Below are 27,950 nucleotides of genomic sequence, written 5' to 3' on the forward strand. Positions count from 1 at the left end.
GTATAAAAGAAAAGCTCTCTCTCTCTCTCGTCTATGTGCCCTGCATGTTGACAAATTTGTACTGTTCGGCAGGCTAAGATAAGGCGCCTCCACTCTCCTTACCTGCATAGGATAAAACCAGCGCCTGGGGAATTTCTTAATCAAATCTAAAGGCAACGTATTCGATCATTAAAAATAACCGACGAAAAGACTGCCTTTTATTTAACTTGAATTTCATCCGCTTACGAGAGGACGGAATAAATGTATGTCCTATGTGCGGAGAAGTAACAAGCAGTGTTCGAACGCCTGTGACATTGACACATCCTTCTTTTAATTGGTTCTGTCTGTCTGAACTGCCGTATTGATGCAACAGACCAAAAGGTGGCATAATTAGTACAGAGTCGAGGATAGCGCTCAAATCCCGCCAATTGGCTGGCATTCCACTCCGCACATTTCCACGCTTCCGCGTGGGCATACCATTCTTCCTGAGAGGATGTGAACCCGCTCTCAGTATTCCGCATTAGTCTCTCCACCGCCACCGCGATAAACAAAACCAGCTATGGGAATTAATACAATTAGCGAGGAGAGCGTGTGTCAGTGAGCAATAAATTTATCGGTGGATCTGGCGCGCGCCGCCAAAGTCACGGGACCGAAAGACTCGGTCTGAGGCCAACGCAAGACGGGCGGGCATAATCCGAAGTTGATTTCGCAGTAAATTAATTTATCCTGAGTGGTTAGAATGTTAAATACCTGCACGGGAGACAAACGGCAGCTTCTCGCTCCGCAGAGAGGCTCTTTTACATCTGTCACCGAGCTGCAATGGAGGTGCCATGTCACAGCGCGTTATGTGATGTTTATAAAAATAGCAAGCTGCTGTCAATGCGGCTCAGCATCTCCGTTTTCGCTGCTAAACTATGTTAAATTATGGCTGCGCAATTCGACTCCCCACAGAACCTTATTTTATCTGCTCTGTTATCAAGTCAAGAGCTCTATATTATTTTCATAAAGCTGCATAACGCTGCATAACTAATTCCGAAACGTCACATCTGGTCAAATTAAGAATACTGTAAAATGGGTTTTAAAAAAATGTGGCACAAAAATCTATAAGAACACAGAGTGCATGTGAAAAATGCTTTTTAATCCTACAGTGTCCGTTCCACACACCAATGTCAAGGAGACATTTGAGAACAGATGGGTTTACGAAGGAACATTTATCATCTGTACCAATCCAGTACTGAAGATAAGGTACCTGCTAAAGAATAGATGTGCGTGATTTCACTTTCTGAACGTACACATCGTCCTGCGCCGCTAACTGGCTTCCGCGAGATGTTAACAAAGACTGCACGTTCTGTGATGAATGCAAATTTACTGCTGCGCGGCGGCGACAAACATTCAGCAAGTGTTCGCCGAATGACAATTTCCTCCCCGGGCCTACAAAAAAAAACACATCACGTTGTCGTTCAACAAATGTACACAGTAACACGAGTCTAAGGATGGTGAGGGTATCCGAGCTGATGTCTCTAAAGGTTGGATCGTGTCCTAATTTCAGTGATAGAAAGCAGGGCCCAGAAGAGCTGAGCTAAAGTCTGGCCCAGCTTCATTATCCCAATCTATCTCTATAATGCTAAAGGACAAGGCGAGAGCCAGTGTGCTCGTTTCCAAATGTGTTTGGGGAGGCACACGAGCGGGAACAGAAACCTACTCATTTTGGGGGCTGGACAGAGAACACGCCGTGCTGGATCTGAGCCAGTAAGCATCACTGTAAAGGAAAATTCAATTTCCTAAATAATTTCTGAAATGACAGTTTGAGACTGTTGTAAGATGCTGATAAGACTCCCTGTTTACTCCCTCTCAAGTCTTTTTTTAAAATGGAAATGAAGGTTTGACAAAAACACAGGTGTAATCTACAGTCTGTTTACCCTCCGCTAAATTTACCCCCCTCTACGCCGACTAATACACACACCACCACGCGCGCACACGTGCATATAATACAACAGGAAGGAGCGCTTTTGATGTTATTAATTTGTGCAGTTATTGGCGCGTGCGGTTACACTGACTTTTATTTGTTTCGTAGATAAACAAAACATTTTGTGTACAGAACCATCATATGAATATTTTTAAGGTGTGTAAATACTTTTCCTCAAGCATTCGCAAAGAAACGCTGTAGGGTAGCCTTTACTGTATAGTAACAGTCAACCCTACAGGAACTAGAGAATTCTGTGGTATCATAAAATGACGCCTGTTATTGTTCGAATACTAAAATGCATTCTGGCGCTCTCTTCTTTGAAAGCAAGCAACTTGAAGGTAGGAATGAAAAATGAGTATTTGGGCTGTTTATACGTGTTGTGAACAAAAATTATGCCGTATAATGTTTCAAATGCTAGCCTATAAATAAGCCTATTCAAACGACCCACCAATAAGAAATCGTTCGTTGTGTGTGCGATTCATACAGTAGCCTAAGTAACGGTGTTGAGTTTTTAAATTCAGATTACCAAAGTTTTGATGGACTTCTTTAGACTATCATTTCAGTAACTTGGCAATTCTCTTTCTCTTCAACTGAATCAACTGCTATATAAATAACATATAGATGTTTCTTAGGAGTTATAAATGACAAAACCGTATAGGCCTATTCGTGTAATTATTAACGGGTGAACGCTAGGATGTGCCGGTAAAAACTTTCGAGCAAACCACTCACTGGCACTGCGCGCGTGCCCCGAGGTGCTTTATATTAGTCAGTAGGGGTTGCCGAATAGAGGTCGCATCGTAGATAAACCGGTCGGAGCACAGTTTGCTGAATGGCTTATTTATATGACAATGATTCATTCTCATTAGAGGCCAAAGTCACATTACAAAGTGCGGGCTACCTTCAATAGCCCACCGTCTCAGAAAAGTTCGGTTTTGTTTACAGGACGTGCAGTTTGGCCTCGGGGTGGAATTGCTGGAATCCAGCTCATATTTCTTTACAGGTCATAAACAGTTAGCCTGTGTTTCACTAAAGATGAAGATATTAGCTGTGTGTATTCTGTGTCGCTGTTCTGAACTGAATAAGTTAACTGGTCTTCATTTATTTTACTGAATTAAGCAGATTTCTTCCCCTCTCTTCCTGAGCATTCTTCACAGTCTTATTTATCTGCTTGTGGAAATTCAAAGTTCATTTTTCAAATATTGACCTTTCGGCTGGTGTGCAGCGTGACTACTACTTCACCCTTTTAATTTCACCCCCACAAACCCACAGATACGAGTGTTTCATGTTCACTGTCCAGACTCCACCCTCTGACGCTGGGTGTGGATGCGCACACACACACACACACACACATACGTGCAAACATGGACTCATGCACGCACGCACATGCACGCACACACACACACACACACACACACACTCCACACAGACATAGACACACACACGCACACACACAAACCCGAAAATCTTGTTATTCATGACATCCCTAAATGCTTGCGTTTGGGACAGCTCAGTATTCCAGATCAGAAGCAGAAGCTGTTCTCAGGCAGCCATTGAAGCCAAATCTGGGCTAGGTGCGGTTATCATCAAGGTGTCACTTTTGAAGTTTAGAAGTGTCTAAAAAAATGAGTACTGCTGCCACATCTCGCTTGCAGCGATAACACTAAATTACATTTTACACGGAAACTTCAGACTAACTTCACATTATATCAGTACAACTGCATGCGTCATTGTGACACCTCTGTTGTAGTCTCCTCCTGCATCAGCCATTTATGAAACAGATTCTTTCACACAACCTGTTCCCTCACAAAGACGAGCCAATAATATTTACTGCTCTCTGTAATGTTCAAGGAGACGTTTAGAGGAGATGGACGTAAAATGTTTCACTCAGACGTGAAACTGCTCACGCCCAGCCGCTCAGATGTGATTGCAGTTCCAGGACTAGTCGAGCCAGCTGCTGATTGAGATGGGAGAATTCCTCCAGATCTGATTGTAATTTCAGGATTAGGGTGGAGTGGGGCTGCAGTTTAAGGTTCACACGTTTCTTCAGCTCCGTTATTCTGAGCATCGTGCGTTTAGTAAGTAGCTTACGCTTCTCTTATCATCATGTTCGGTTGCCCCGGTTACCTTGGGTGGTAATTTTATCCCCCCGTGAGAATGATGCGTTACCTCTTCCTTGCTCCTTCTCCTCCGTGTTTTCGGTCAGTCAGCCGAAGAGGAGCTTTTCAGAATTAAGAACCTCTTCGCTTTTTCGTCCATCGTTTCTCTTGCTCAGTGCTGGAGGGGGGAACTGCAAGCACAGGCCATGACAGGCGGAATGAGAACACCACACTGGCGGACATGTTTAAACACATTTCTGTTTTATTGTGTCCCATACAAATCAGGCATTCGCCTTGAGGAGATTGGTTGGACTTTTTTATTTACATTGGTTTTTTTTTGCTACCGGGGTCCAGGTTTTGTCTGGTTCTGCACACAAACATTGTTTGTCCTCATTCGTTCAAGGCTACCAGGCCTGTTTACAAGCCTCTGTATTGCGGATCCAGGGGTTAATGGGCGACACTGAGATCAGAGGTGGGCCTTCGGGTGGTGACACCCACCGCCCCCCGCCCCCCCCCAGTCCTACGACTCCATTCCCGCCAGTCGCTGTGTTTGGTCGCCTGTCCCGCACGCTCGGCTTGGTTGTGATGTTCATGGGTGTACCAGGCTGTAGTCAGCTGATTACCAGGCTGTGGTCAGCTGATTAGCCGAACACACAGTCATTTATTTTACATAATCTATTAGCTTCTCCCTGCACTTGGGTTTGCTTCACAAACGTGCGCTCAGCTTAAACACACACACACACACACACACACTCCACACATACACACACACACCCACACACACACATACTGCTGGCTCCACGCAGTATCTGTCTTCTCTGGCTGAAAGCTGCACTGCTGAGGAGCAGTGGGGAGCTATAGAGTCAGGTCACGCTAAAATTGTGTTCCATTATTACTGTGGTGAGCTGGGATTTCTTACTCACTGGATCCAGGAGTCGAGCTCTGCTCTCCCACAATGCACTGCTGTGACATTACCGCACTGGCTGAGCACGTCAGCGAGGCCTTCAGGTGGCTACCCCACCTCACACCTGTAGGCACAACAGAGAGGATCGCCAACCAATCACAGAGCATGTTCATAACCACCAATTACATTACCATGACAACTACGCCAATTGTGATAGGTGGATACTTTCTGACTGCTCCTTGTCAGTGGGGTGATAAAACAGAGTTATGACTCTTTATGCATAAAAAGCTCTGCCAAACATGAGTACTTTAGTGACATCCAGAAAGTTTAGATATATATATGTAAACTGGAGCTAAATGAGTCAGCATTTTGGTAGAAGAATACATAAGGAGAATGCTGCTAGAATATATTATTCAATATATTTCTGAATATTTTTCAAAATAGGGGAATTTGTTGCAAATTTATTGTAAAATATATTTGAATTAACAGGTGGCGGGTGAGCTTTTCAGAAACATCCTCCTTTCGCCGTGACTGAACAGCACTTACAGATCATGATATGAAAAGCAGTAAATAACACAAATCTATTATTATTATTATTATTATATTAATAATAATAATAATAATAATAATAATAATAAAGTTGCAAGGAAACGCTTACCTAAACAGCACACACAACTGAACAAGCTTCTGGTTTCCGGCGTTTATCACTCGTACCACAGGTTTATGTGACCGATCAGCATCGCGCTGAGAAAGAGGACACGAGGGGGTGATCCGGCTCTGACTGTCCTCCATTTTGGCTCCGGGGGCAGTGTGCTCCAGCACATAACTGCACAGGAATTATGAGCGCTGCATGAAACCGCAGTTCAGTTCAGAATTAACGCGTGGCTTCACGGCAATGTATGGATCACATTTAACTCATGTGAGCCCAAATTAGTCTCTCACACCCTTTCTCTTAGTGATAATAATGGAAAGCTTGGAAAGGTGACAGGATACACACCTGTGTGCACCTGTATTGCCCATCCAGAGTAAATGCACACCTGTATGTACCTGCAGTTCCCATGAGAGTAAATACACACCTGTGTGCACCTGGGGTTCATCTCAGGTTCTGCATCTCACTCGCCCCTCCCCTGGCCTCGTGTCCCATCGTCCCGTTTTTTAATCAAACAGTTGCCACGGACGACGGCGGACGGGATCTTACAGGTGCCGCGCGAAGTGCGGTCACATCCGCGAAAAAGACTGAAGTAGGTGGACGGGGCTACCACACACCTGCAGCCGGTCAGCGGGGGCTACCACACACCTGCAGCCGGTCAGCGGGGGCTACCACACACCTGCAGCCGGTCAGCGGGGGCTACCACACACCTGCAGCCGGTCAGCGGGGGCTACCACACACCTGCAGCCGCTCGGCCGGGGCTACCACACACCTGCAGCCGCTCGGCTGGGGCTACCACACACCTGCAGCCGCTCGCCGGTGGGCGGGGTGCAGAAGTGAATTACTCTGGGCGTAGGCGACGGCGTTTTCTTCATTTTTAAGAAAGAAAAAAATCCTCCAGTAAGATGGATGATGTAATAAAAGGCACTTCTCCCAGTTGTTTTCATTTTGTTTTTGAAAATAAGCCGGAGACCACATGCAAGGAGGGAATGATGCGTGTAAAACACACACACCGCGCGCGTGCAGACACTGACGGAAGGTTCACCCGAGGACGGCCTTCTATCCATCCCTTGCACTCGTCTTCTCTGCTCTATCCGTCCCCTGCACTCGTCTTCTCTGCTCTATCCATCCCTCAGCACTCGTCTTCTCTGCTCTATCCATCCCTCAGCACTCATGTTCTCTGCTCTGTCCATTCCCCACACTCATCTTTTCTACTCTATCCATCCCCTGCACTTGTCTTCTCTGCTCTGTTCATCCCCTGCACTCGTCTTCTCTGCTCTGTCCATCCTGATATACCCCTCCAGAGACCCGCCCTCTTTTCTTGTCCTCTTGTCCTCTTTTCTTCTTCTGGTTTCTGGAAAGGCAGAAGTCTGGGTGTTGTAGTTTACTCTGGGTGTTGTAGTTCAGACCTTGTTTTTAACGAGCCAGACTCTGCCCTGTCTGCGTTCAGTGGCAGTTGATTAGGACTGATAGAACTGTTAAATGTTTTGCATAATAATATTAATGAATTGTTCGTAAATGCTTTGCAGACATTTTCTTCCCCCTCTTAAAATGCACTAACTCTCTGCAGAGCACATAGCTTTATATTTTTGAAATATATTTTCACTACAATTGGTTCTTGCTGAATCGGCCCGAGGGTCTTAAACCGATGCTTCGCCCAAAATTGGAATTTGATTTCATTTTTCATTGTTTTGTTGTTTTTGTTTTCAGGTTTGTAGAGTTTATCTACTGTGGCTATGTCTAATTTGCGATGTCTTTATAACATTTTTCCCAAGAGTGAAGGCTGGCCATTTAAAAAGCTTTTTTTTTTCTTTTTAAAACAAACTCACTTGAGGGTTGTAGTGCAAAGCAGAGCTCAGCATAAAGCTAACACAGCCAGACAGTGCATATTTAGTCTCCTGCCTTGTGCTCTTTGAGAATTAACCCACAAGCTTCAGCCAAATAGAGACGCATTACTCAGCTGGGCTAGAATTTCCCCCCTTGGAGGGGTGAGCACTGCATCAGTGACAGGAGCAGGCTAATTAGTCTTTGAAGTTTAGCAGGAATAGTCCTCAGATGTGGTAAGGTGTAATTCAGACTATTATCTATCTGAAGAGGAACGGGGTAATACAATCACTGACATTGTCTGCTGATTTCCTTCGCTGATGTTTGATTTTCCCACGTTAGCAGTATAGGCTTGAAAGATTTTTTTTCCAGTGTTAGCCGTGTGTGTTCTAGAGTGTGGTTTCTCCCATGTTAGTTGTATATATAATTTCCCATGTCAGTTTTATGTATAATTTCATATATTTCATAAGTGACTGGAGTGTATAATAAACGAGAGAAGCTTACTGTATATGTGGGTGCATAACTAAAATGGCTGATTCAGACCCACACATACCCTCTGCATATTGTTTTCACACAACCACATACATGCAAACGTGCATATTTATCTCATACGTGAAATTTATCATATCTGTGGCATTGCAGCCTATCCGTCACATTATTTATCCAAATTACAGCTTTTCAGCTGCTCCGTCTCACTTGGAGAAAATGACAACTGTCTCCCTCCGCGATGTGCAGTCACCCACATGATGATATTAAATTCATTTGCTTAACTAGCTGGGGAGCTGTCGACAGCTGTTAGTGCCAGATACTTTAGTGGAAGTATAAAAGAAGGTAGATTGGAGTTTATGGACTGCGCACATAGCCGCTGAACCCGAGTCTTTCTCTGCGCTTCCAGAAATATGTTGCGATATAAAAGAGGCATTTCTCATAACACTACCCAAAGTAAGGACGGGTAAAAGCTGCCCGTTTTTCAATCAATAACACCTAACGAGACAGTCGTTCTGGCCAGAGTGGCCTTGGCCCTTACCCGTCTGTCCTCTAAATTATTTGGATCAGTTCTTTATATCCTTCCCTCCATCACTCCCTTGTCTCCTCCACTCCACCTTTTTCTATTACATTCCTCAGATTTCTGTCTGTCCTGACCTTTAGCGCTTCTGTCCTCTCAAATCTTCTTCATATCGATTCTTGTTTTCTTTTATTGCCAATCTGTTGCTACTGCTATTTCCCGCACTTTTCAGTCTGTTACCTGCTCTCCAGAACGCTGCTCACACCTTCCACTCAAGAGCCAAGGACCGGCGGCCATTTTCACTCTCCCCCCTCTCAAACATCGTGTTTACCTCAGGACTTTAGTGCAGCTGTCGAAGACCGCCTCCTAAACTTCACCACAGAATTACTACAGACTAACCAGACTACAGTGTAAACTTTACCACAGATATTACTACAGACTAACCAGACTACAGTCTAAACTTCACCACAGATATTATTACAGTCTAACCAGACTACACAGTATAAACTATACCACCGATATTACTACAGACTAACCAGACTATAGTCTAAACTTTACCACAGATATTACTACAGACTAACCAGACTACAGTCTAAACTTCACCACAGGTATTACTACAGACTAACCAGACTACAGTCTAAACTTGACCACAGATATTACTACAGACTAACCAGACTACAGTCTAAAATTTACCACAGATATTACTACAGACTAACCAGACTACAGTACAAACTTTACCACAGATATTACTACAGACTAACCAGACTACAGTACAAACTTTACCACAGATATTACTACAGACTAACCAGACTACAGTACAAACTTGACCACAGATATTACTACAGACTAACCAGACTACAGTACAAACTTTACCACAGATATTACTACAGACTAACCAGACTACAGTACAAACTTTACGACAGATATTACTACAGACTAACCAGACTACAGTCTAAACTTCACCACAGATATTACTACAGACTAACCAGACTACAGTACAAACTTTACGACAGATATTACTACAGACTAACCTGACTAACCATGTCTGCGTGGGTTTCCTCTGGGTACTCCGGTTTCCTCTCACAGTCCAAAGATATGCAGGTTAGCTAATCGGAGACTCTGAATTGGGCCATGTCTCCGTCTCAGGCCTGTGCCCCAGATCTGGGGTTGGGGGTTCACCGAGGGGTTCTGAGTCCGTTGGGCTGTGGGGTTCCCTGAGGGGTTCTGAGTCCGTTGGGCTGTGGGGTTCACTGAGGGGTTCTGAGTCCGTTGGGCTGTGGGGTTCACTGAGGGGTTCTGAGTCCGTTGGGCTGTGGGGTTCTGAGTGTTCTGAATCCGCTGTGTGTGTCTCTGATCTCTTTCAGACTGCGACTCCCTCAGCACACACACACACACACACGAGCACAGACACACAGCCCCAGCATGCGTCCCGCGACAGAGCAGCCGAAAAGCCGCTCCCAACCAGCGCTGCCCGGCGCGGCCCCCGGGCCCAAGAGGAGGAAGAGGAGGCCCGGCGGGGGCCGGCCGAAGAGGAGGAAGAACGAGGGCGGGGCGGGGGCCACGGAGCGGTCAGAGGAAGCGCAGGCGCCACCGGAAGCCCCGCCCACCTCGCGGCGCGTCCCCTTCAGAAGCGTCCTGGAGGCGGAGGCCATGTTGGCGTTTGGCGAGCGGCAGGCCCCGTCCCCCCCGGCCCGGCCGCTAACCTGTCAGAGCGCTGAGGTGCCGCGCCCCCCAGGCGCACCTCACCTCGGCTTCCTGCCTCAGATTGACAGGTGGCTCCACGCCGCCCTGCAGGACGCCGGCGCCTACTACCAGCGCCAGAGATACGCCACGGCGGCCGCCCGCTACAGCGCCGCGCTGGAGGTACCGCTACCGCTAACTTAAACTAAACACCCGCTACAGCGCCGCGCTGGAGGTACCGCTACCGCTAACTTAAACTAAACACCCGCTACAGCGCCGCGCTGGAGGTACCGCTACCGCTAACTTAAACTAAACACCCGCTACAGCGCTGCGCTGGAGGTACCGCTACCGCTAATTTAAACTAAACCTGCTACAGAGCCGCGCTGGAGGTACCGCTACCGCTAACTTAAACTAAACACCCACTACAGCGCCGCTATGGAGGTACCGCTACCGCTAACTTAAACTAAACCCGCTACAGCTCTGCGCTGGAGGTACCGCTACCGCTAAGTTAAACTAAACACCCGCTACAGCGCCGCGCTGGAGGTACCGCTACCGCTACCTTAAACTAAACCCGCCACAGCGCCGCTATGGAGGTACCGCTACCGCTAACTTAAACTAAACCCGCTACAGCGCCACGCTGGAGGTACCGCTACCGCTAACTTAAACTAAACACCCGCTACAGCGCCGTGCTGGAGGTACCGCTACCGCTAACTTAAACTAAACACCCGCTACAGCACTGCGCTGGAGGTACCACTACCGCTAATTTAAACTAAACACCCGCTACAGCGCTGCGCTGGAGGTACCGCTACCGCTACCGCTAATTTAAACTAAACCAGCTACAGCACCATGCTGGAGATACCGGCTATTTAAATTAAACTGAGCCTCAGCTTTATTTCATTATTTATTAAGCTTCTAAACAAAACTGATTACATTTTTATTTATTGTTTCTCCTTTTATTTCTCTCCTTGCCAAAAAAAAAACAATGAAAGGAAAAAAAAAAACAACCATTGGCACAGACATTTTCAATTAAAGTGCTAAGAAGTTTTGAATTAAACCTGCAGCCTCTAATCTGGGCAGCCTTGAGAGGATTCCTGAGGGAGACGTCGTTTGAAGTTATGGAGAGTGCATCTTAAATGTGTCATGACTTTGAAAGTAATAGCCTATATTCTTGGCAATACCTTATATGCATTTGTGGACTGAAATTATGATTTGCGTAGCACCTTTCCTTAAAATGCATTTTTTTCAAATGCAGTTGTCTGTGTGTGACCCGTAAAAAGCTTATTTGAATATTTTCATAGCGGATTCCCTTATCTGGTGCAAATTGCATAGCCCACGTTTGCCATTTGTAGAGCTGAGTACATCCGTCATGTTATTAAGTTTCACTGAAGTGTACTACGGCATTACAACACTGATATTTTAACTGACAACTTGCAGGTATAAAAAAAAAAATAAAAATGGTGGGGGTTGGGTTGGGCTGGTTTAGGGCTGAAGTGTTTGAATATGCTGGAGGTCTTTGGTGGTGGCAGGGGGTGGGGGTGGGGGGGGGTTGGGTTGGGCTGGTTTGGGGCTGAAGTGTTTGAATATGCTGGAGGTCTTTGGTGGTGGCAGGGGGTGGGGGGTGGGGGGGGTTGGGTTGGGCTCGTTTGGGGCTGAAGTGTTTGAATATGCTGGAGGTCTTTGGTGGTGGCAGGGGTGGGGGTGGGGGGGGTTGGCATGGGCTGGTTTAGAGGCTGAAGTGTTTGAATATGCTGGAGGCTGTGGTGGTGCAGGGGTGGGGGGGGTTGGGTTGAGGTTCTGGTTCGGGGCTAAGTGTTGAATATTGAGTCTTTGGTGTGGCAGGGGGTGGCGGTGTGGGGGTTGGGTTGGCTGTTTAAGGGCTGAAGTGTTTGAATATGCTGGAGGTCTTTGGTGGGCAGGGGGTGCGGGGTGGGGGGGTTGGGTTGGGCTGGTTTGGGGCTGAAGTGTTTGAATATGCTGGAGGTCTTTGGTGGTGGCAGGGGGTGCGGGGTGGATGGCAGGGGGTTTGTCGTTGATGTGTAGGAATATGCTGGAGGTCTTTTCCATATTTTGTGGCAGTGGGGTGCAGCGGTCGGTGCTCCGGGGTTTGAACGGACTGTGATTTGAGTCCTTGCAGGTTCTCGCCTCTTAGCGGAGTTATAAAATAAATTACAGCTTGTGCCACCGAGAAGAATAAGGAACGAATGCCACCGCAGATTGTTCCGGAAAATATGAAATTCGCCTCGAGAGCTTCGCTTTATTTGGACGGCGTTAGGTCCCATTGTATCGGGGTCAGGGAATAAAGCGAACGTCCGCGCCTCACAAAAGCACATTCGAGTGTAGACTGCCTCACCGACGAAGCCGAGGACGATCCCTCGCTCTCCGATACGCAGACGTCCAGACACCTCTCTCCTTTACGCGCAGAGGCTCCACCAACCACAGCCTCGCCACCGGCAACCACACGCTTTACTGCAGTCCCTCCATTAAGCTTCTCAGATTAGCAATTAGCGGGGTTACATTCGCGATAACACTATTGCGCTGTTGTCGAAAGTCCCACATAAAGTTTTATTGGAATGTGTACTTTCTTTTGGCCATTACTGCATTACATTACATTAGGAGCATTCAGCAGACGCTCTTATCCAGAGCAACTTACACAACTTTCTTTTTTTTTGTTTTTGCATAGTGTCCATTTCCACTGCTGGGTATACGCTGAAGCAATGCAGGTTAAGTACCTTTGGCTCAAGGGTACAACGTCAATGTCCTACCAGGGAATTGAGCCTGCAATCGTTAGGTAACCAGCTGAGCTCCCTACCCTCTCTGCTGCGGAAGGGGAATCGGGGACAGGGCTGGCCTGAGCTGTGGGGCGCAGTGGGGGGTGGGGGGGGTGGGGGGGTGGGGGGTCATGGGGGTGTTTGTCGAAGGCTGATCGGGCGCGTTCACATTCACGCACTGCGGGCTCCTTCTGCAGCGCCTCCCGAGTGCAGCCTGCGAGCCCGTTAGCCGAACAAACCTACAGAGATCAATAGAGACCGCTGTGCACTTAGCGCAAATCAGAGGGAACGTGCAGAGTTATTATTTACCACCAACACTCAGATATTAGAGCCGCAATTGTGAGTGTGAGTGTGTTTGTGCGTGTATGCGTGCGACTGTGTGTGCATGCAATTGTGCGCGCATGTGTGCGTGCGTGTCTGCATGCATGTGTGTGCGTGTGTGTGTGTGTGTGTGTGTATGAGTGTGTGTGTGAGTGTGTGAGAGAAATTGTGTGTGTATGTGCGTGTTACTGTGTGTGAGTGTGTGTGTGTGTGTGTGTGTCTGCATGCATGTGTGTGTGTGTGTGAGACAGAGTGTGTGAGTGTGTGTGTAAGCGAGTGTATGCGTGTGTGTGAGTCTGTGAGAGAAATTGTGTGTGTGTATGTGCGTGTGACAGTGTGTGAGTGTGTGTGTGTGTGAGAAAGAGTGTGTGTGTGTGAGAGTGTGAGTGTGCGAGAGAGACAGACAGAGTGTGTGTGTGAGAGAGAGACAGTGTGTGTGTGTGAGAGAGACAGAGTGTGTGTGTGAGTGTGTGTGAGAGAGACAGATTGTGTGTGTGTGAGAGAGAGACAGAGTGTGTGTGTGTGTGTGTGTGTGTGTGTGTGTGTGTGAGAGAGAGGCTGTGTGTGTGTGTGTGTGTGTGTGTGTGTTGTTTCAGTATCAGTGTGAGGACCTGTGTGAAGGCCCGGTGGATGCAGTGTGTGTGTGTGTGTGTGTGTGTGTGTGTGAGAGAGAGAGAGAGAGACAGTGTGTGTGTGTGTGTGTGTGTGTGTGTGTGTGTGTGTGAGAGAGAGAGGCAGTGTGTGTGTGTGAGTGTGTGTGTGAGAGAGACAGAGTGTGTGTGTGTGTGTGTGAGTGTGTGTGGGAGAGAGACAGAGTGAGTGTGTGTGTGTGTGAGAGAGAGGCAGTGTGTGTGTGTGTGTGTGTTGTTCAGCTATGTGACGGACGTGTGAGGCCCATTGTGATGCAGGTGTGTGTGTGTGACGTCGCGTCAAAGCATGTGTGTAGTGCTGCGGGGACGTCTGTTGTACGAGAGAGACATTGTGCTGTTGCTGTGTAGGTTTCCATAGCAGCTGACCGGAAGCCCGGTGATGCAGTCGCTCCTGTGCTTCTGTTAGAAGAGGCGTGGGTTAATTGGTTTGTGGCTGTTGTGAAGAGCACAAAGTTGTGTTGGAATGTGTATTTTGTGTTGTGTAATACATAGGAGTTCGCAGTGTTTATCAGAGCAACAGTTCAATTGTGTGTTTTTTGTTGTTTGCATGTGGTCCATTTCTGTGTGGTGTCGCTGAGAGATGCAGTGTTGTCTTGTGTGCTGGGTACAGAGAGAAGGCATTGGTGCTGTGTGGTGTGGTTTCGTGTGTGTGGAGGGAACGGTGGTGTGTGTGTGTGCCTGTAGCTGTGGGGGGGAGGGAGAGGTGGTGTGGTGGTGTGAGGGGAGTGGGGTGTGTGTGTGTGAGGAGGCAGTGGTGTGTGTGTGGGTGTGTGTGCGTGTTCTCATTCAGTGTGAGGACCTTGTGAAAGCGCCTCCGAGTGCAGTGTGTGAGCTGTGTGTTAGCGAGACAACTTGTGGTCATTTTAGAGACCGTGTGCTTGTTGTAGAAGGCAGGGGGTGCAGTGTTGTTTTTCCAGTATCATGAGACTATTGAAGCCGGGGAGCATGTGTGTGTGTGTGTGTGTGTGTGTGTTGCAGATCGTGTGTGTAGGAGAGATGCAGATTGTGTGTATGTGTGTGTGTGCGAGAGAGAGCAGTGTGTGTGTGTGTGTGTGTTGTGTGAGATGTGAGCTGGAGAGTGAGTGTGTGTGTGTGTGTGTGATGGTGTGGGGAGTGTGTGTGTGTGTGTGTGTGTTGTAGTATCAGTGAGGACCTGTTGAAGGCGGTGGATGATGTGTGTGTGTGTGTGTGAGAGAGACGAGTGTGTGTGTGTGTGTGTGTGTGTAGAGAGGACAAGCGAGGGTGTGTGTGTGTGTGTGTGTGTGGAGAGAGAGGCAGTGTGTGTGTGTGTGTGTGAGAGGGAGTGTTGTTTCAGTATGAGGAGGACGTGTGAGAGGCAGGATGAGTGTGTGTGTGTGTGTGAGAGAGAGGCAGTGTGTGTGTGTGTGTGTGTGTGTGAGAGAAGAGACATGTGTGAGGCCGTGTGGTGCAGGTGAGGCGTGTGTGTGTGTGTGTGTGTGTGTGTGTGTGTTGTTTCAGTAGCAGTGTGAGGACCTGTGTGAAGGCCCGGTGGATGCAGTGTGTGTGTGTGTGTGTGTGTGTGTTGTTTCAGTATCAGTGAGGACCTGTGTGAGAGAGACAGAGTGTGTGTGTGTGTGTGTGAGGGTGTGGTTGCAGTGTGTGTGAGGTGTGGTGAAGAGCGAGTGGATGAGTGTGTGTGTGTGTGTGTGTGTGAGAGAGACAGATTGTGTGTGTGTGTGTGTGTGTGTGTGTGAGAGAGACAGAGTGTGTGTGTGTGTGTTGTTTCAGTATCAGTGAGGACCTGTGTGAAGGCCCGGTGGATGCAGTGTGTGTGTGTGTGTGTGTGTTGTTTCAGTATCAGTGAGGACCTGTGTGAGAGAGACAGAGTGTGTGTGTGTGTGTGTGAAGGCCCGGTGGATGCAGTGTGTGTGTGTGTGTGTGTGTGTGAGAGAGAGGCAGTGTGTGTGTGTGTGTGTGTGTGTGTGAGAGAGAGGCAGTGTGTGTGAAGGCCCGGTGGATGAAAGCCTGTTCCTGTGCTCTCCCTCCGTCTCGCAGCTCTGCTCCAAAGGTGCAGTTCTGGGAAGAGCCTTTGATGCTGATTATGAAGACATCTCCAAGGTTACCAGCTTCATCCAATCAAAGCTGGTCACCTGTTACCTGCGAATGAAGAGGCCCGACCTGGCTCTTACCCACTCTCACAGGTAAAGGGGGAGGGGAGGGGGGGGGAGGTACAGGGAGAGAGAGAGAAAGAAAGGAAGAGAGGGAGAGAGAGAAAGGGATGGTGAGGGAGAGAGAGAGAGAGAGAGAGAGAGAGAGAGCACGACATTGGAAGAACTGGCTAATTTCGCATAATTACAGGTGATGGAAGTTAAATGAGGGTGAGGGAGAAGAGTGTGGAGCGTGGGCCCAGCTTTTACCCAGCAGGCACCCGGGTCTGTGCTCTTTTCTTCTGGGGGGGGGGGAGGGGGAGGGAGCAGGTTTCACGCTGAAGAAAAAGGAAATTAAGCGTTTTGTTGCCGGGGCAATAAAAACAGTTTTTCAAAACAGTCATTTGACAAATCAGACACACAGAATGCAAGAATAATAAGAAAGGTGGAATAAAGGAAGAGAACAAAGGGAATGAAATGAAATAAATAAATAAGTGATTCCAAATCCAGAAGTGCTAATTAACGGCCCTTCTGGCTTCTGCCCCACAATCAGAGCTAATTATGTTGGTTGCTGTGGTTTTAGAAAGTGCAGAGAGAACAGGAATAATCATCCTCAGAGCAGCCCCCCCCCCCCCCGCCCCCCTCCCCAGCCGAACTCCCTGTACGCATGCCTGTCCCGCCGTGTCACAGCGCCTGTCCCCCAGCGTTCGGCGTCCCGTCCCACCGCAGCGGGTCCTAATTCGCCCCTGCTCTGCTGTCCTCGCGGAAAGATCAGGCTGCTTAAAAAAACGAAACGCTCCGCTTCTCCTGCTCGTTTCCCTCCATTATCCGGGTCTTTTGATCAGCGTCGGAGCCTCCTGACAAATGAAGAGCAGGACTACGCAGGGAAAAACTCAACGGAAACAAGAACACAGAGGTTTCCAAACGCGCAACTGTGACCTCACAGCCAATCACACATCACATCCTAATGCGAGACCGTGCTTAAAACTGTGACCTCACAGCCAATCACACATCACATCCTAATGCGCGACTGTGCTTAAAACTGTGACCTCACAGCCAATCACACATCACATCCTAATGCGAGACTGTGCTTAAAACTCTGACCTCACAGCCAATCACGGATCGCATCCAGCGAGCTGAGAGCAAAGGAACACGCACAGAACTGCCAATGAGAAAACGTCTTTCCGGATGTAGCGTAAGCGCTGTGGTAGCAGCAGACTGGCAGAAAATAAAACCTCACCCCTCAACCCAAGGTTTTAAAAAATGGCTGGTTTGTCAGCGGTAGCTAGATTGAGTGGCGGGTGCCCATTGATTGGTTCATGCAAGAGCCGTTAGCTTTTGTGATGCTGAAATGGAAATCATCCAAACAGCGTGCGCGTTTTCACCGTTCCTGAATGCAGACAGGACCAGCAGTCCCTCCACGACGGGCCGCGTTTGGCCTTGGGGCTGCTCGCTAAATTGCCCTGATTTAACATATCCGTGTCGTTAAAAGTCAAAATGAAAAAACGGTATTTTTAATATCTGCAGATGGTAAAACAAACACCCAGAGCATGATATACGTACGGCCTCCTCTTTATGAGACAGCGCTTCCAAAAGCTGTACAGTGACTCCAGATGGCACCGCTGGACAGGAACTCCACTGCCGAGAAATATATGAGCATCAGTATTCCTGCTCTCGGCCAATTTGCTATTATCTCCGCAACATCAGAGACGATCGTGTCACATGTGCACGTGCCGGGTGTGCACGTGCCGGGTGTGCACGTGCCGGGTGTGTCGGTCGAGCTTGTGACACGACACTGGCACCCAGCCCTGTTCCAGCAGAGCTACCGTCCTGAAGGTTTTCACTCCAACCCTAGGCACAGCTGACTCCACTAATGAGGAGCTCAATGTAGATCTTTAGCTGTTGAGTGAGGTGTAATTTGTTAGGGTTGGAGTGAAAACCTACAGGACGGTAGACCTCCAGGAACAGGGTTGGGCAGCCCTGCTCTAGATGTTGAATGAGGTGTGGCTTTGTTAGGGTTGGAGTGAAAACCTACAGGATGGTAGATCTCCAGGAACAGGGCTGGTTACCACTCTGATACAGTATTCCTGTCATCCTTGAAGTAGCCAGTAACACTTTACTTGAAATATGCATCATAAAGCCTCCATAACTCTGTAATAAACATGTCATAACACCTTCATAACAGCGTAATACACTTCATGATGAATGTAAATGTCGTCATAATGTATGCAGGATATTTTACAGAACAGATTCAAAATACCTGGTCCAAATGTTCAGTGTATGCATTATGACAGTGTTATGATACGAGTCATATAACGTAATGAGCCCTTACAAGGGGTTCTGGCAGGCGTTATAACACAGTTATGAAGGTTTTATGGCTTGTTCTCCAAGTAAACTGTTACCTTTAGAAATATAGACTTATGTTATCTGCAAAAATAAACTATAACCTGATTAAATGATTCATTGGACAAATTGCATTCTGGGATATTCTGGGAGAAAATATAGCGGTGCCTAGAAAAAATGTATTAAAGTCAGATGATTACAAACAGTCCTGGTAGCAATCCTGCGACTGGGCCATTTGTCAGGTTCTGTTTGAGGGAGCAGAAAGCTTGTCAATGAAACATCATATGTTATGTATAATTTAATGGGACAGGCTCAGCCTGAAGCTGGGTGTTCTCAATCAAAGTCAATCCGGCTACTGTCGTGAATCTTAAAAAAAAAGAAAAGAAAAAAAAAGCCAAAATAGAACCGGAAAGCCAATGCTTCTGGATCTTTCTGATAGTGTGGTGCCCAGAACTGCACATGGTGCTCCAAGTGTGCGGCCTGACAAAGGCATCTAATAACCTCGATATAAACTCTTTTGATTTACGCTCAATACTTTTTTATTTTCCGGCATTCTACTGGCCTTTTTATTGGATTTTTACGGCGTTTTATTGTTTCTCAATGAAAAAAAGACCGACGGCACGTCCTTGACTGGCCTGCGGACTGCGCCACTCCTTCCGCCAAATGCTCTCGGATTACTTCAGCCGGTTCTCCCAATTTGTATCATCTCCCAGTTTGTATCATCTCCTATCTAAAACTCTCGAACGTGCTGCGTCTAACCAACTTTCCTCTTTTCTTTCTAAACATAACCTCCAAGACCCTCAGCAGTCTGGTTTCAGACCCGGTCACTCGACGGAGACTGCCCTGCTCTCCGTCACTGAGTCTCTCCACGCAGCACACGCAGCATCCCGTTCATCTGTCCTAATTCTTCTTGACCTCTCAGCTGCCTTCGACACCGTTGACCATCCTGCACTTCTGTCTTCCCTGACAAAATTGGGAATTTGCGGACCAGCCCTCAACTGGATTGCGTCCTATCTCTCCGGCCGCTCCTTCCAGGTTGCCTGGGCCGGTGCAGTATCAGCTCCTCGTCCCCTCACAACTGGGGTCCCTCAGGGCTCTGTCCTTGGTCCCCTCCTCTTTTCTCTGTATACTAGGTCCCTTGGCCCTGTTATTGCCGCCCATGGCATGTCATATCATCTCTATGCAGATGATATTCAACTTTTCTACTCTTTCTCTCCCACAGACACTCAGGTCTCCGATCGCATATCCGCCTGCCTGAGTGACATCCAGAGCTGGATGACCAAACACCAGCTCAAGCTCAACACAAACAAACGGAACTTCTCCATATTCCTTCTCTTACCTCTCCCACTTCTCATCTCCCCATTTCTTTAGGAGACACTCTCCTACACCCTTCACAGAGTGCCCGAAATCTTGGAGTTGTGCTCGACAACAGGCTGTCACTCTCTGAGAATATCGCGGCAACCACCCGGTCGTGCAGGTTCATCCTGTACAATATCCGCAGAATAAGACCACTCCTCACCAATTATTCCACACAGCTCCTGGTCCAGGCCATGATACTGTCACGTCTGGACTACTGCAACTCCCTCCTGGCTGGCCTCCCAGCATCAGCCACCAGACCCCTTCAGCTCATCCAGAATGCAGCAGCACGTCTGGTTTACAACCTCCCTCGTGACTCCCACGTCACTCCCCTCCTCATCTCCCTCCACTGGCTACCAGTGCAAGCTCGCATCCGGTTTAAGACACTGGTGCTTGCTTTCCAAGCAGTCAAGGGGTCAGCTCCTGGTTATCTGCAGAAGATGATCAGACCCTACAAGCCAGCCAGATCGCTCCGATCGGCTACTACAGGGCGGCAACAAGGTCTCGACTCTTTGCAGTTCTGGCCCCACGATGGTGGAACGATCTTCCAGTGGAGGTCAGAACAGCAGAGTGTCTGAGCACCTTCAAACGGAAACTCAAGACGCACCTCTTCTCTGTGTACCTCTCTCCTCTTCCCTAAACCCCTCCCATAACTAAAAAAAAAAAAAAAAAAAAAAAAAAAAAAAATTTTGTTCAGACTATCTTGTTTCTCCTTATTGTATGCATCATAGTAAAGGCTTTTTATCTACATGTTGTTCAATGGACTTAAGCGGACTTGATCCTGAGTTTGGTTACTCTGTTGTAAGTCGCTCTGGATAAGAGCGTCAGCTAAATACCTATAATGTAATGTAATGAATCAGAGCCTTACCAGATACCAGACCATGGGGCCCATCCACACACTGGAGCAGAGCCTTAACAGACACCAGACCATGGGGCCCATCCACACACTGGAGCAGAGCCTTAACAGACACCAGACCATGGGGCCCATCCACACATTGGAACAGAGCCTTAACAGATACCAGACCATGGGGCCCATCCACACACTAGAGCAGAGCCTTAACAGACACCAGACCATGGGGCCCATTCACACACTGGAACAGAGTCTTAACAGATACCAGACCATGGGGCCCATCCACACACTGAAGCAGAGCCTTAACAGTTACCAGACCATGGGGCCCATCCACACACTGGAACAGAGCCTTAACAGATACCAGACCATGGGGCCCATCCACACACTGGAACAGAGCCTTAACAGATACCAGACCATGGGGCCCATCCACACACTGGAGCAGAGCCTTAACAGACACCAGACCATGGGGCCCATCCACACACTGGAACAGAGTCTTAACAGACACCAGACCATGGGGCCCATCCACACACTGGAACAGAGTCTTAACAGATACCATACCATGGGGCCCATCCACACACTGGAACAGAGCCTTAACAGACACCAGACCATGGGGCCCATCCACACACTGGAACAGAGTCTTAACAGACACCAGACCATGGGGCCCATTCACACACTGGAACAGAGTCTTAACAGATACCAGACCATGGGGCCCATCCACACACTGGAACAGAGTCTTAACAGACACCAGACCATGGGGCCCATCCACACACTGGAACAGAGTCTTAACAGACACCAGACCATGGGGCCCATCCACACACTGGAACAGAGCCTTAACAGACACCAGACCATGGGGCCCATCCACACACTGGAACAGAGCCTTAACAGACACCAGACCATGGGGCCCATCCACACACTGGAACAGAGCCTTAGCAGATACCAGACTGTGGGGTCTTAACAGGACTAGCCACCTCATAGCCCACCTGCAAACACAGTTTGGCTGGTAAACATTACATTCTTAAGGTCTCTAATGTGCGATCTTTGAATTTTTTTATTCCATTTTATGCGAACTTGAGCTTCGTTTAATGTGCAACAAATTCCTGAAAAGGCAATAAACTTCTCGATTGAGCGGAATCCGAGTCAATAGCATGTGACCTTCCCCAGGCGCGGGAGCGGGAGGCTTTATCGCCAACGCGCCGCTCTCAAACGCGTCTCTCCACGCGGCGCCGTCCTCTGCCTGTGAAAAGGTCACCATCTGGCCAAACGCGTCTCATTTTCCGCCACCGCGGGAGGAGCAGCAGGGCGTCGTTTGAGCACCGGAGCGTCCGGGGGGAGGGGGGGGCAGAGACGCCTGGAGAGGCGGGGGGGGGGGGGGGGGGGGGTGCGTTTTCGTGTCCTCGCCAGCTGAGGCCGGCGGCCGGTGGCCAGGCAGCCGCAGAGCCAGCCGCGATTTCCCCGTGAAACAGGCGCAGAGCCGCCATATGCTCCCGCTGACACACTGATCTAAACCAGTCGCTGTGCGTTTGCCGCCATCTGATTGGCCCAGACAAGCCAGTGATTGACAGCTCGCTGTAGCTCCGTACATTATGGGGTTTCGTGGAACCTTGCTTCCCCGTTGCTACGTTGGTCCAGCAGGGGGCGCCACTTGGATTACCACATCACCTGAGGAGGGGGGTTTCAGGTGCCAGGGCCCGCCTCTTCAAGAGCACTCTGTCCAATGGCTGCACATCTCAGAGTATCTGCACCCGCCTCTTCCTACATCTCCTGACCAATGACTGCGCAGCTCTGAGTATCTGCCCCGCCTCTTTCTTGCACCTCCTGACCAATGACTGTGCAGCTCTGGGGCATGACAGGTGGAATACATGTTAAATTTCCAGGCCCTTCCACAGACAGGCTTTGCGTCCAAAGCTCTCAGACACTAATGGAGCCACAGCAATAAGAGCCGGGGTGAGGGTGGGCATCTCCAGACTGGGATGGAAAAATCTGAAAAAGAAATGCGAAATATGAAGATGTTAAAAAAAAATTACACATTATCGAAAAGGGAGGAACCTTGACCGTTGCAAACCGCCGGTCGCGTTTATGCAAAGCAGACAATCAGCCACTCCGGCCCGTCCGGCTTCCGATTCGCTCAGCTCAGACGTATAAGTGGGAATAAAAAAAATCTTTTACGGCGCGAGGGAATCAATCTGCAGCATTGGCTGGCGATACGGAAATAAGGAAATAAGGAAACCTCATTCAGCGCCGGGTCAACATGTCAGGTTTAATATATGGATAGAGTGGGTCATTCCTTTGTCTGAGAAATATGAAAAGCTGAATCCGCTTTAAAAAAAGAAAAAAGTCTGCCACCGTCGTGCTGCGAATGTGGCTTGCGTGTGAATCCCCGGGCTGCCTCGTATTACAATTCTGTCTGCGGAACAGTGAGGCCGACCGGGCCAATCGCATCGCAGACGTGGCTGAAAGGAACCAATCAGGTCACGGGTATGGCTGAAAGGTCATAAATCCTCTGAGTCACATTTGCATGAAAAATAACCAGATCTGTGCAGTGCAGATTTCTGACGGCACACTTGTACCACAGGCCAGTAAAATCTGCATATAGCGTTTAATTGGAGGAGCTCCAAACTCGTCCTGTTAAAATGCTAGTGCCTGATGTATCACTGCTGAGCATCACAGGGATCTCCAGATATGCAACATATACAGAAAAATAAGGAAAAAACGTAAATATATTTCGACGGAATAGTTCACGAATAATGTAGCTAAGCAGAAGCAGGCCATTTTTAAGCAATACGGCACTCGCGGCAGTGCTGTATCGGGCACACAGGCACGGCTACGGGGGAGCTGTCAGGCACAGCATGACGCAGAGAGCTGGCAACCCCCTGCAGCTGTGCCTGTATTCACCATACAGCTCAGCCTCGAGCGCCGGTCTGCTTTCATAGAACCGCTACGACGTATAGAAACGTTTCGCTGATGACGCAACGTTGTTTATTTTGTAATATCATTTGTACGTAACAGTTTGTGAGGAGCGTTCACGACCAGGCAGAGGCACTACTTTTAAATCCTACTGTGTAGGATTTAAAACCCCTAAAGCATGCGGCCTCAGCCAATCAGCATCCTGGATCAAAACAACCAGGTTTTATAATATACTTTGTTGTCCTCTAGTAATGTTTGTTTGCCGGCCTGTCAGCTATCGTTCCTCAGAAAGCACTCGGACACCCGTCCGCTCGTCTGGAAGCGTAGTCTGTGCTGTCAGTTCAGCCTCATGAGGAATAAGGTTCCATCTTTACGGCTGCAGAGTCACCGATTCATACGCCGTAGAGGGACGTGTTGAATTTGAAATGTTTTTCAAGTGTGGCCTTTCAAATTTGCATATAGAGAAATGTGAAAGATTTTTTTCTTTTTTGAACTTACCCCCTGCTAGCGTGTGGACCCTGCAATCAATGCTGGCATCACTTTATTATTAAAGGAGTACCATGGTGATTTTCACACTTTCTCGGTTTTATGTGCTATTTGCACAAGAGGCATTGAAGAAACACAGTAAGCAAAGTATTAAATATGTCCGTTCTGTATTTTGGAACATATGCGTTTAAAATTAATCGTCCTATTTTCTTGTTGAAAGTTGTCTTTTCTACGACGAATAAGTAACACTCCATTTCACGCCGTAAGAAATCTACAGAACCACACGTCCTGCTGTTCAGCAATGCAAATATTTGACTAACGTTAGGTTCACTTAAATTAGAGTGCCTTTAGATTATTTCTGGTTATATTCATTTAGCTAGCTAGCTAACGTTAGCTAGCTAGGAGGTTTGCTTTCATAAGGCAATGTTATCGATAACGTTAGCTTGCTAGTTTGCTTTTATGAGGACGTTATAGTTGTGCTTTTATCTTAACTTGGCTAGCTAGATAGCAAAAATTATAATTGGATATAAGTCAACGTCCTTACCTTAGCTATCTATCGATACTTGATATACTACTAAGCTAGCTAGCTTGTGAAAATTCAGTCTCCCAAAGAGAGCGTATCATGGGGGAAGCTTTAGTAACGGGGCACGGTCTGTCAATCATAGCTAACTGACAGTTCTCATTACCACGCCCAGACGGTTCGGGTGAATTTTTATAGTGGGAAATTTAGGCTTAGAAAAATACGTTTTAAAGTACATTGAAATGACTGAAGAATAAAAAAATTATGCACATTTGTTTTGTTGTTGCCTGAAGACAACTGGGAAGTGTCACGTTCAACCACCATGGTACTCCTTTAAGGTTAAAAGCACCCTAGATAATACCACTACTGTGGTTTTCACTTTGAGAGAACTTCATTAACCCTGATCAGGAAAGCAGTCAGCTCACAGAGAGCCAAGGTACTAAAAATATATGTGTCTTCACACAACGCAGTAATAACAATAATACATTTTATTTGTGTGTGCTTGTCCAGAATAATCGACAGGAATGCATAATTATAATACCATAACGTTACATTTAGCAAAGCAAATACTTGTTACTAATGGACGTTGCCTCTATTCCTATGTCTGGGCGGAGCGGAGAGCGTGGCAGCCTCCCGGTGCTGCTGAACTTTCATTGTGATGTGTGTTTTCAGCGGCGACAGCGATGTGGGGGCGGTGCTGGCCGTTTCATTTCAGGGATTTCCGGTTTAGCAAGTTCATCTGTTCAATATATTGAGCGGTGCTCGTTCCCAGTCCGGCGCGGGCGGATCAGAGCTCGCTCGGCATGTGTTAGCGGTGTGTGTTAGCGGCGCGTGTTAGCGGTGTGTGTTAGCGGCGCGTGTTAGCGGTGTGTGTTAGCGGCGCGTGTTAGCGGCGCGTGTTAGCGGTGTGTGTTAGCGACGTGTGTTAGCGGCGCGTGTTAGCGGTGTGTGTTAGCGGTGCATGTTAGCGGCGTGTGTTAGTGGCGTGTGTTAGCGGCGCGTGTTAGTGACGCGTGTTAGCGGCGCGTGTTAGCGGCGCGTGTTAGCGGTGCATGTTAGCGGCGCGTGTTAGCGGTGTGTCATTAGCGCGCGGATCCTGCCGAGCACGTACTCTTCACAGGAGCAGTCTCTGAACAGGACGTGGGTGCGGGGTGGATTCAATCAAAGCAGGCTTTCTGGGTTCCCGGTGAATAGAACTTGTATATATTAGGTTCCTATACAGGAGGTTGGAAGCCAGCAAAACAGAACAGATATAAATACCGTGGTTGTCTTTGAACTTCGCGCGATGACAGCTTTTGCGGCGTTCTTTGTGTTTTTGGGACGCGACGGTGTCGTGTCTCCAGGTTAGACAACACCGCAGTACGGCACGCAGATGAAGTGCTTTCTTTTCCCCTGCACTGCACATAAACCTGCTGTTTTTCATCTACAAACTGTCATTTTGAAATCTCGCCATCTTTTTTCCTGATAGCAAAAAACAAGCTATTCAACTTTATCAAAGAGCTTGAGTTGTACCTTGTGAAACTTTGAATAATTCTGCTCATACTCTTTGCTGTTGATGTTTTAATATTCAGCTGTAAAAGTGCCCAGGAGGAAAGAGAAACGGATTTCATCATTTTGGATAATAATACCGGAACAGCTAAAAGCTTGTTATCACCTATTACCATTATTGCAATATGATTGAATGTATCTGATGAATGCACATTTCTAATTCACTATTTCTGAGATTGCTCTGGTACAGTCAGCTTAGTTACAAAATCATGTGGCAGTGATTCTGAAGGGGGGGGGGGGGCATGCCCCTTATGGGGGGTGAGGGCACACAGAGACAATGGGGAGGGGGCATGCCCCTTATGGGGGGTGAGGGCACACAGAGACAATGGGGGAGGGGGGCATGGTGAGGGTTGAAGGGGGAAATAAAGGGGCAATGGGGAAATTATGCAGTTTTTAAAGGAACAAAAGTCCATTAGAAACCAAAAAGAAGATAACATCCCATTGAAACCAATGTTGTTGGGGGAGGGGGGGGGGGCTTTCAAAAATTCCCTATTACCATTGGAGGAACTGGCCAAAGAAAGTTTGGGAGCCACTGATCTGAGGGACAGTGAAATTCAGCCCAAAACACCCTCCAGGATTAATACAGGGCTGAATCACAATGAAGCCATTTCAGTCAGCACCACCAGGCTTCTCACTCCTTACTCCAGGGAGCTGCTGTTTGCTGGTTTTGTTTGAATACCGCCCATCCAGGAGACACTGTGTGCTGGTTTTGTTTGAATACCGCCCATCCAGGAGACACTGTGCAGTTTGTATGAAATTCGGGGAAATGTGTGGGCAATTCACGGCAGAGGCCTAACTGGACTTATTAAGCGGCGTTTTTGTCCAAATTAAGAAATATCTTCCTGTTTAATTCAAATTTGTTGCTGAATACATGTTCCGATGTATTCTTTTAAAAGAGCCCATGTGTGCTTTCACGAAATGAAATGAAAGGCCAGTTTTAGGCGGCACACGCCTGTCTGGTGACAAGGACTATTAACATTTTCTGGGAATCGATGAATAAAAAGTTCTTCTGAAGGGCGGACAGATGCATATTATCACACTGAAAAGGGAGGGAATTCCCAGTAGAATTTTAAACAGGAAGCATGTTTGGAACGAAACAGGTTTTCTGTTTGGCTGGTCGTAATCCAAGACCACATTTGCATAAAGCATTTTTTTTAGAACAAGCAGTTAATTGGCATCTCATTTTTAAAGTTTAAAATTAAAAACCTGGAGACAGCGAAAAGCTGGGTATTCGACTAAATGTTGGCCGTTAAGTTTGGGCTGCCGGATTAATGGCTGTAATTATTTGCATCACTTTAAAACCTACACTCCTGCTCTGGTAATCGCTTCCATTTAGATGAAGCAGAATGGCCGTAAATTTTTTGCATAGACGCAGTATGGGAGGATATGGGGCACATTTCTGTTGCTTGTGGGAAAAGAAAAAGAAACTCCAGACTTTAAAACAAAAAAAAAAAAAAAACTTCCTTGGCATTGATAGTCGTTATTTTAAAAGGTGACTCTGCATAATTTCCCCGTTGCCCCCGGACAGCGTGCTCCAGCAGCAGCAGCTCCTCTGACTGCCGGAGCCGTTACTCTGCACTCATGTGGTCAGAGGGGGTGTCAGAGAGGATCAGCAGTGTAGGTCAGAGCCCAGAGACTCCCAACAGACAGGCTTACCCCCGCCCCCCCCAACAGAGCCACCAACAGACAGGCAGAACCCGAGCAGCGGTGACGGCGGTTAACGACACTTCAGAGCCGCGCTGTGATTCGCTGGCGGTCTGAAGCTGAGCCGCGCTGTGATTCGCTGGCGGCCTGAAGCTGAGCCGCACTGTGATTCGCTGGCGGTCTGAAGCTGAGCCGCGCTGTGATTCGCTGGCGGTCTGAGGCTGAGCCGCGCTGTGATTCGCTGGCGGTCTGAGGCTGAGCCGCGCTGTGATTCGCTGGCGGTCTGAAGTTCAGCCTAAGCTACACCTCAAGCTTTTTCCCTGCTGACTGTGCGAGACTCCTGGCTCC

The 27,950-nt window shown here is 48.0% G+C and overlaps 1 protein-coding gene across 1 annotated transcript in view; it reads left to right on the plus strand.

Moving 5' to 3' along the window:
* Positions 1–2,180: 2,180 nt before the first annotated feature.
* The window catches only part of LOC135254069 (spermatogenesis-associated protein 16-like), a 60,389-nt gene continuing 34,619 nt past the window's right edge, over positions 2,181–27,950 (plus strand). Inside the window, exons 1-3 of the mRNA XM_064334020.1 lie at positions 2,181–2,283; positions 9,789–10,287; positions 15,860–16,005. Coding sequence (XP_064190090.1) covers positions 9,847–10,287; positions 15,860–16,005 — 587 coding nt within the window. The 5' untranslated portion in view covers positions 2,181–2,283; positions 9,789–9,846. The remainder of the gene's footprint in view (positions 2,284–9,788; positions 10,288–15,859; positions 16,006–27,950) is intronic.

This window comes from Anguilla rostrata, chromosome 4 (assembly GCF_018555375.3).
Source record: "Anguilla rostrata isolate EN2019 chromosome 4, ASM1855537v3, whole genome shotgun sequence".
NCBI lineage: Eukaryota > Metazoa > Chordata > Actinopteri > Anguilliformes > Anguillidae > Anguilla > Anguilla rostrata.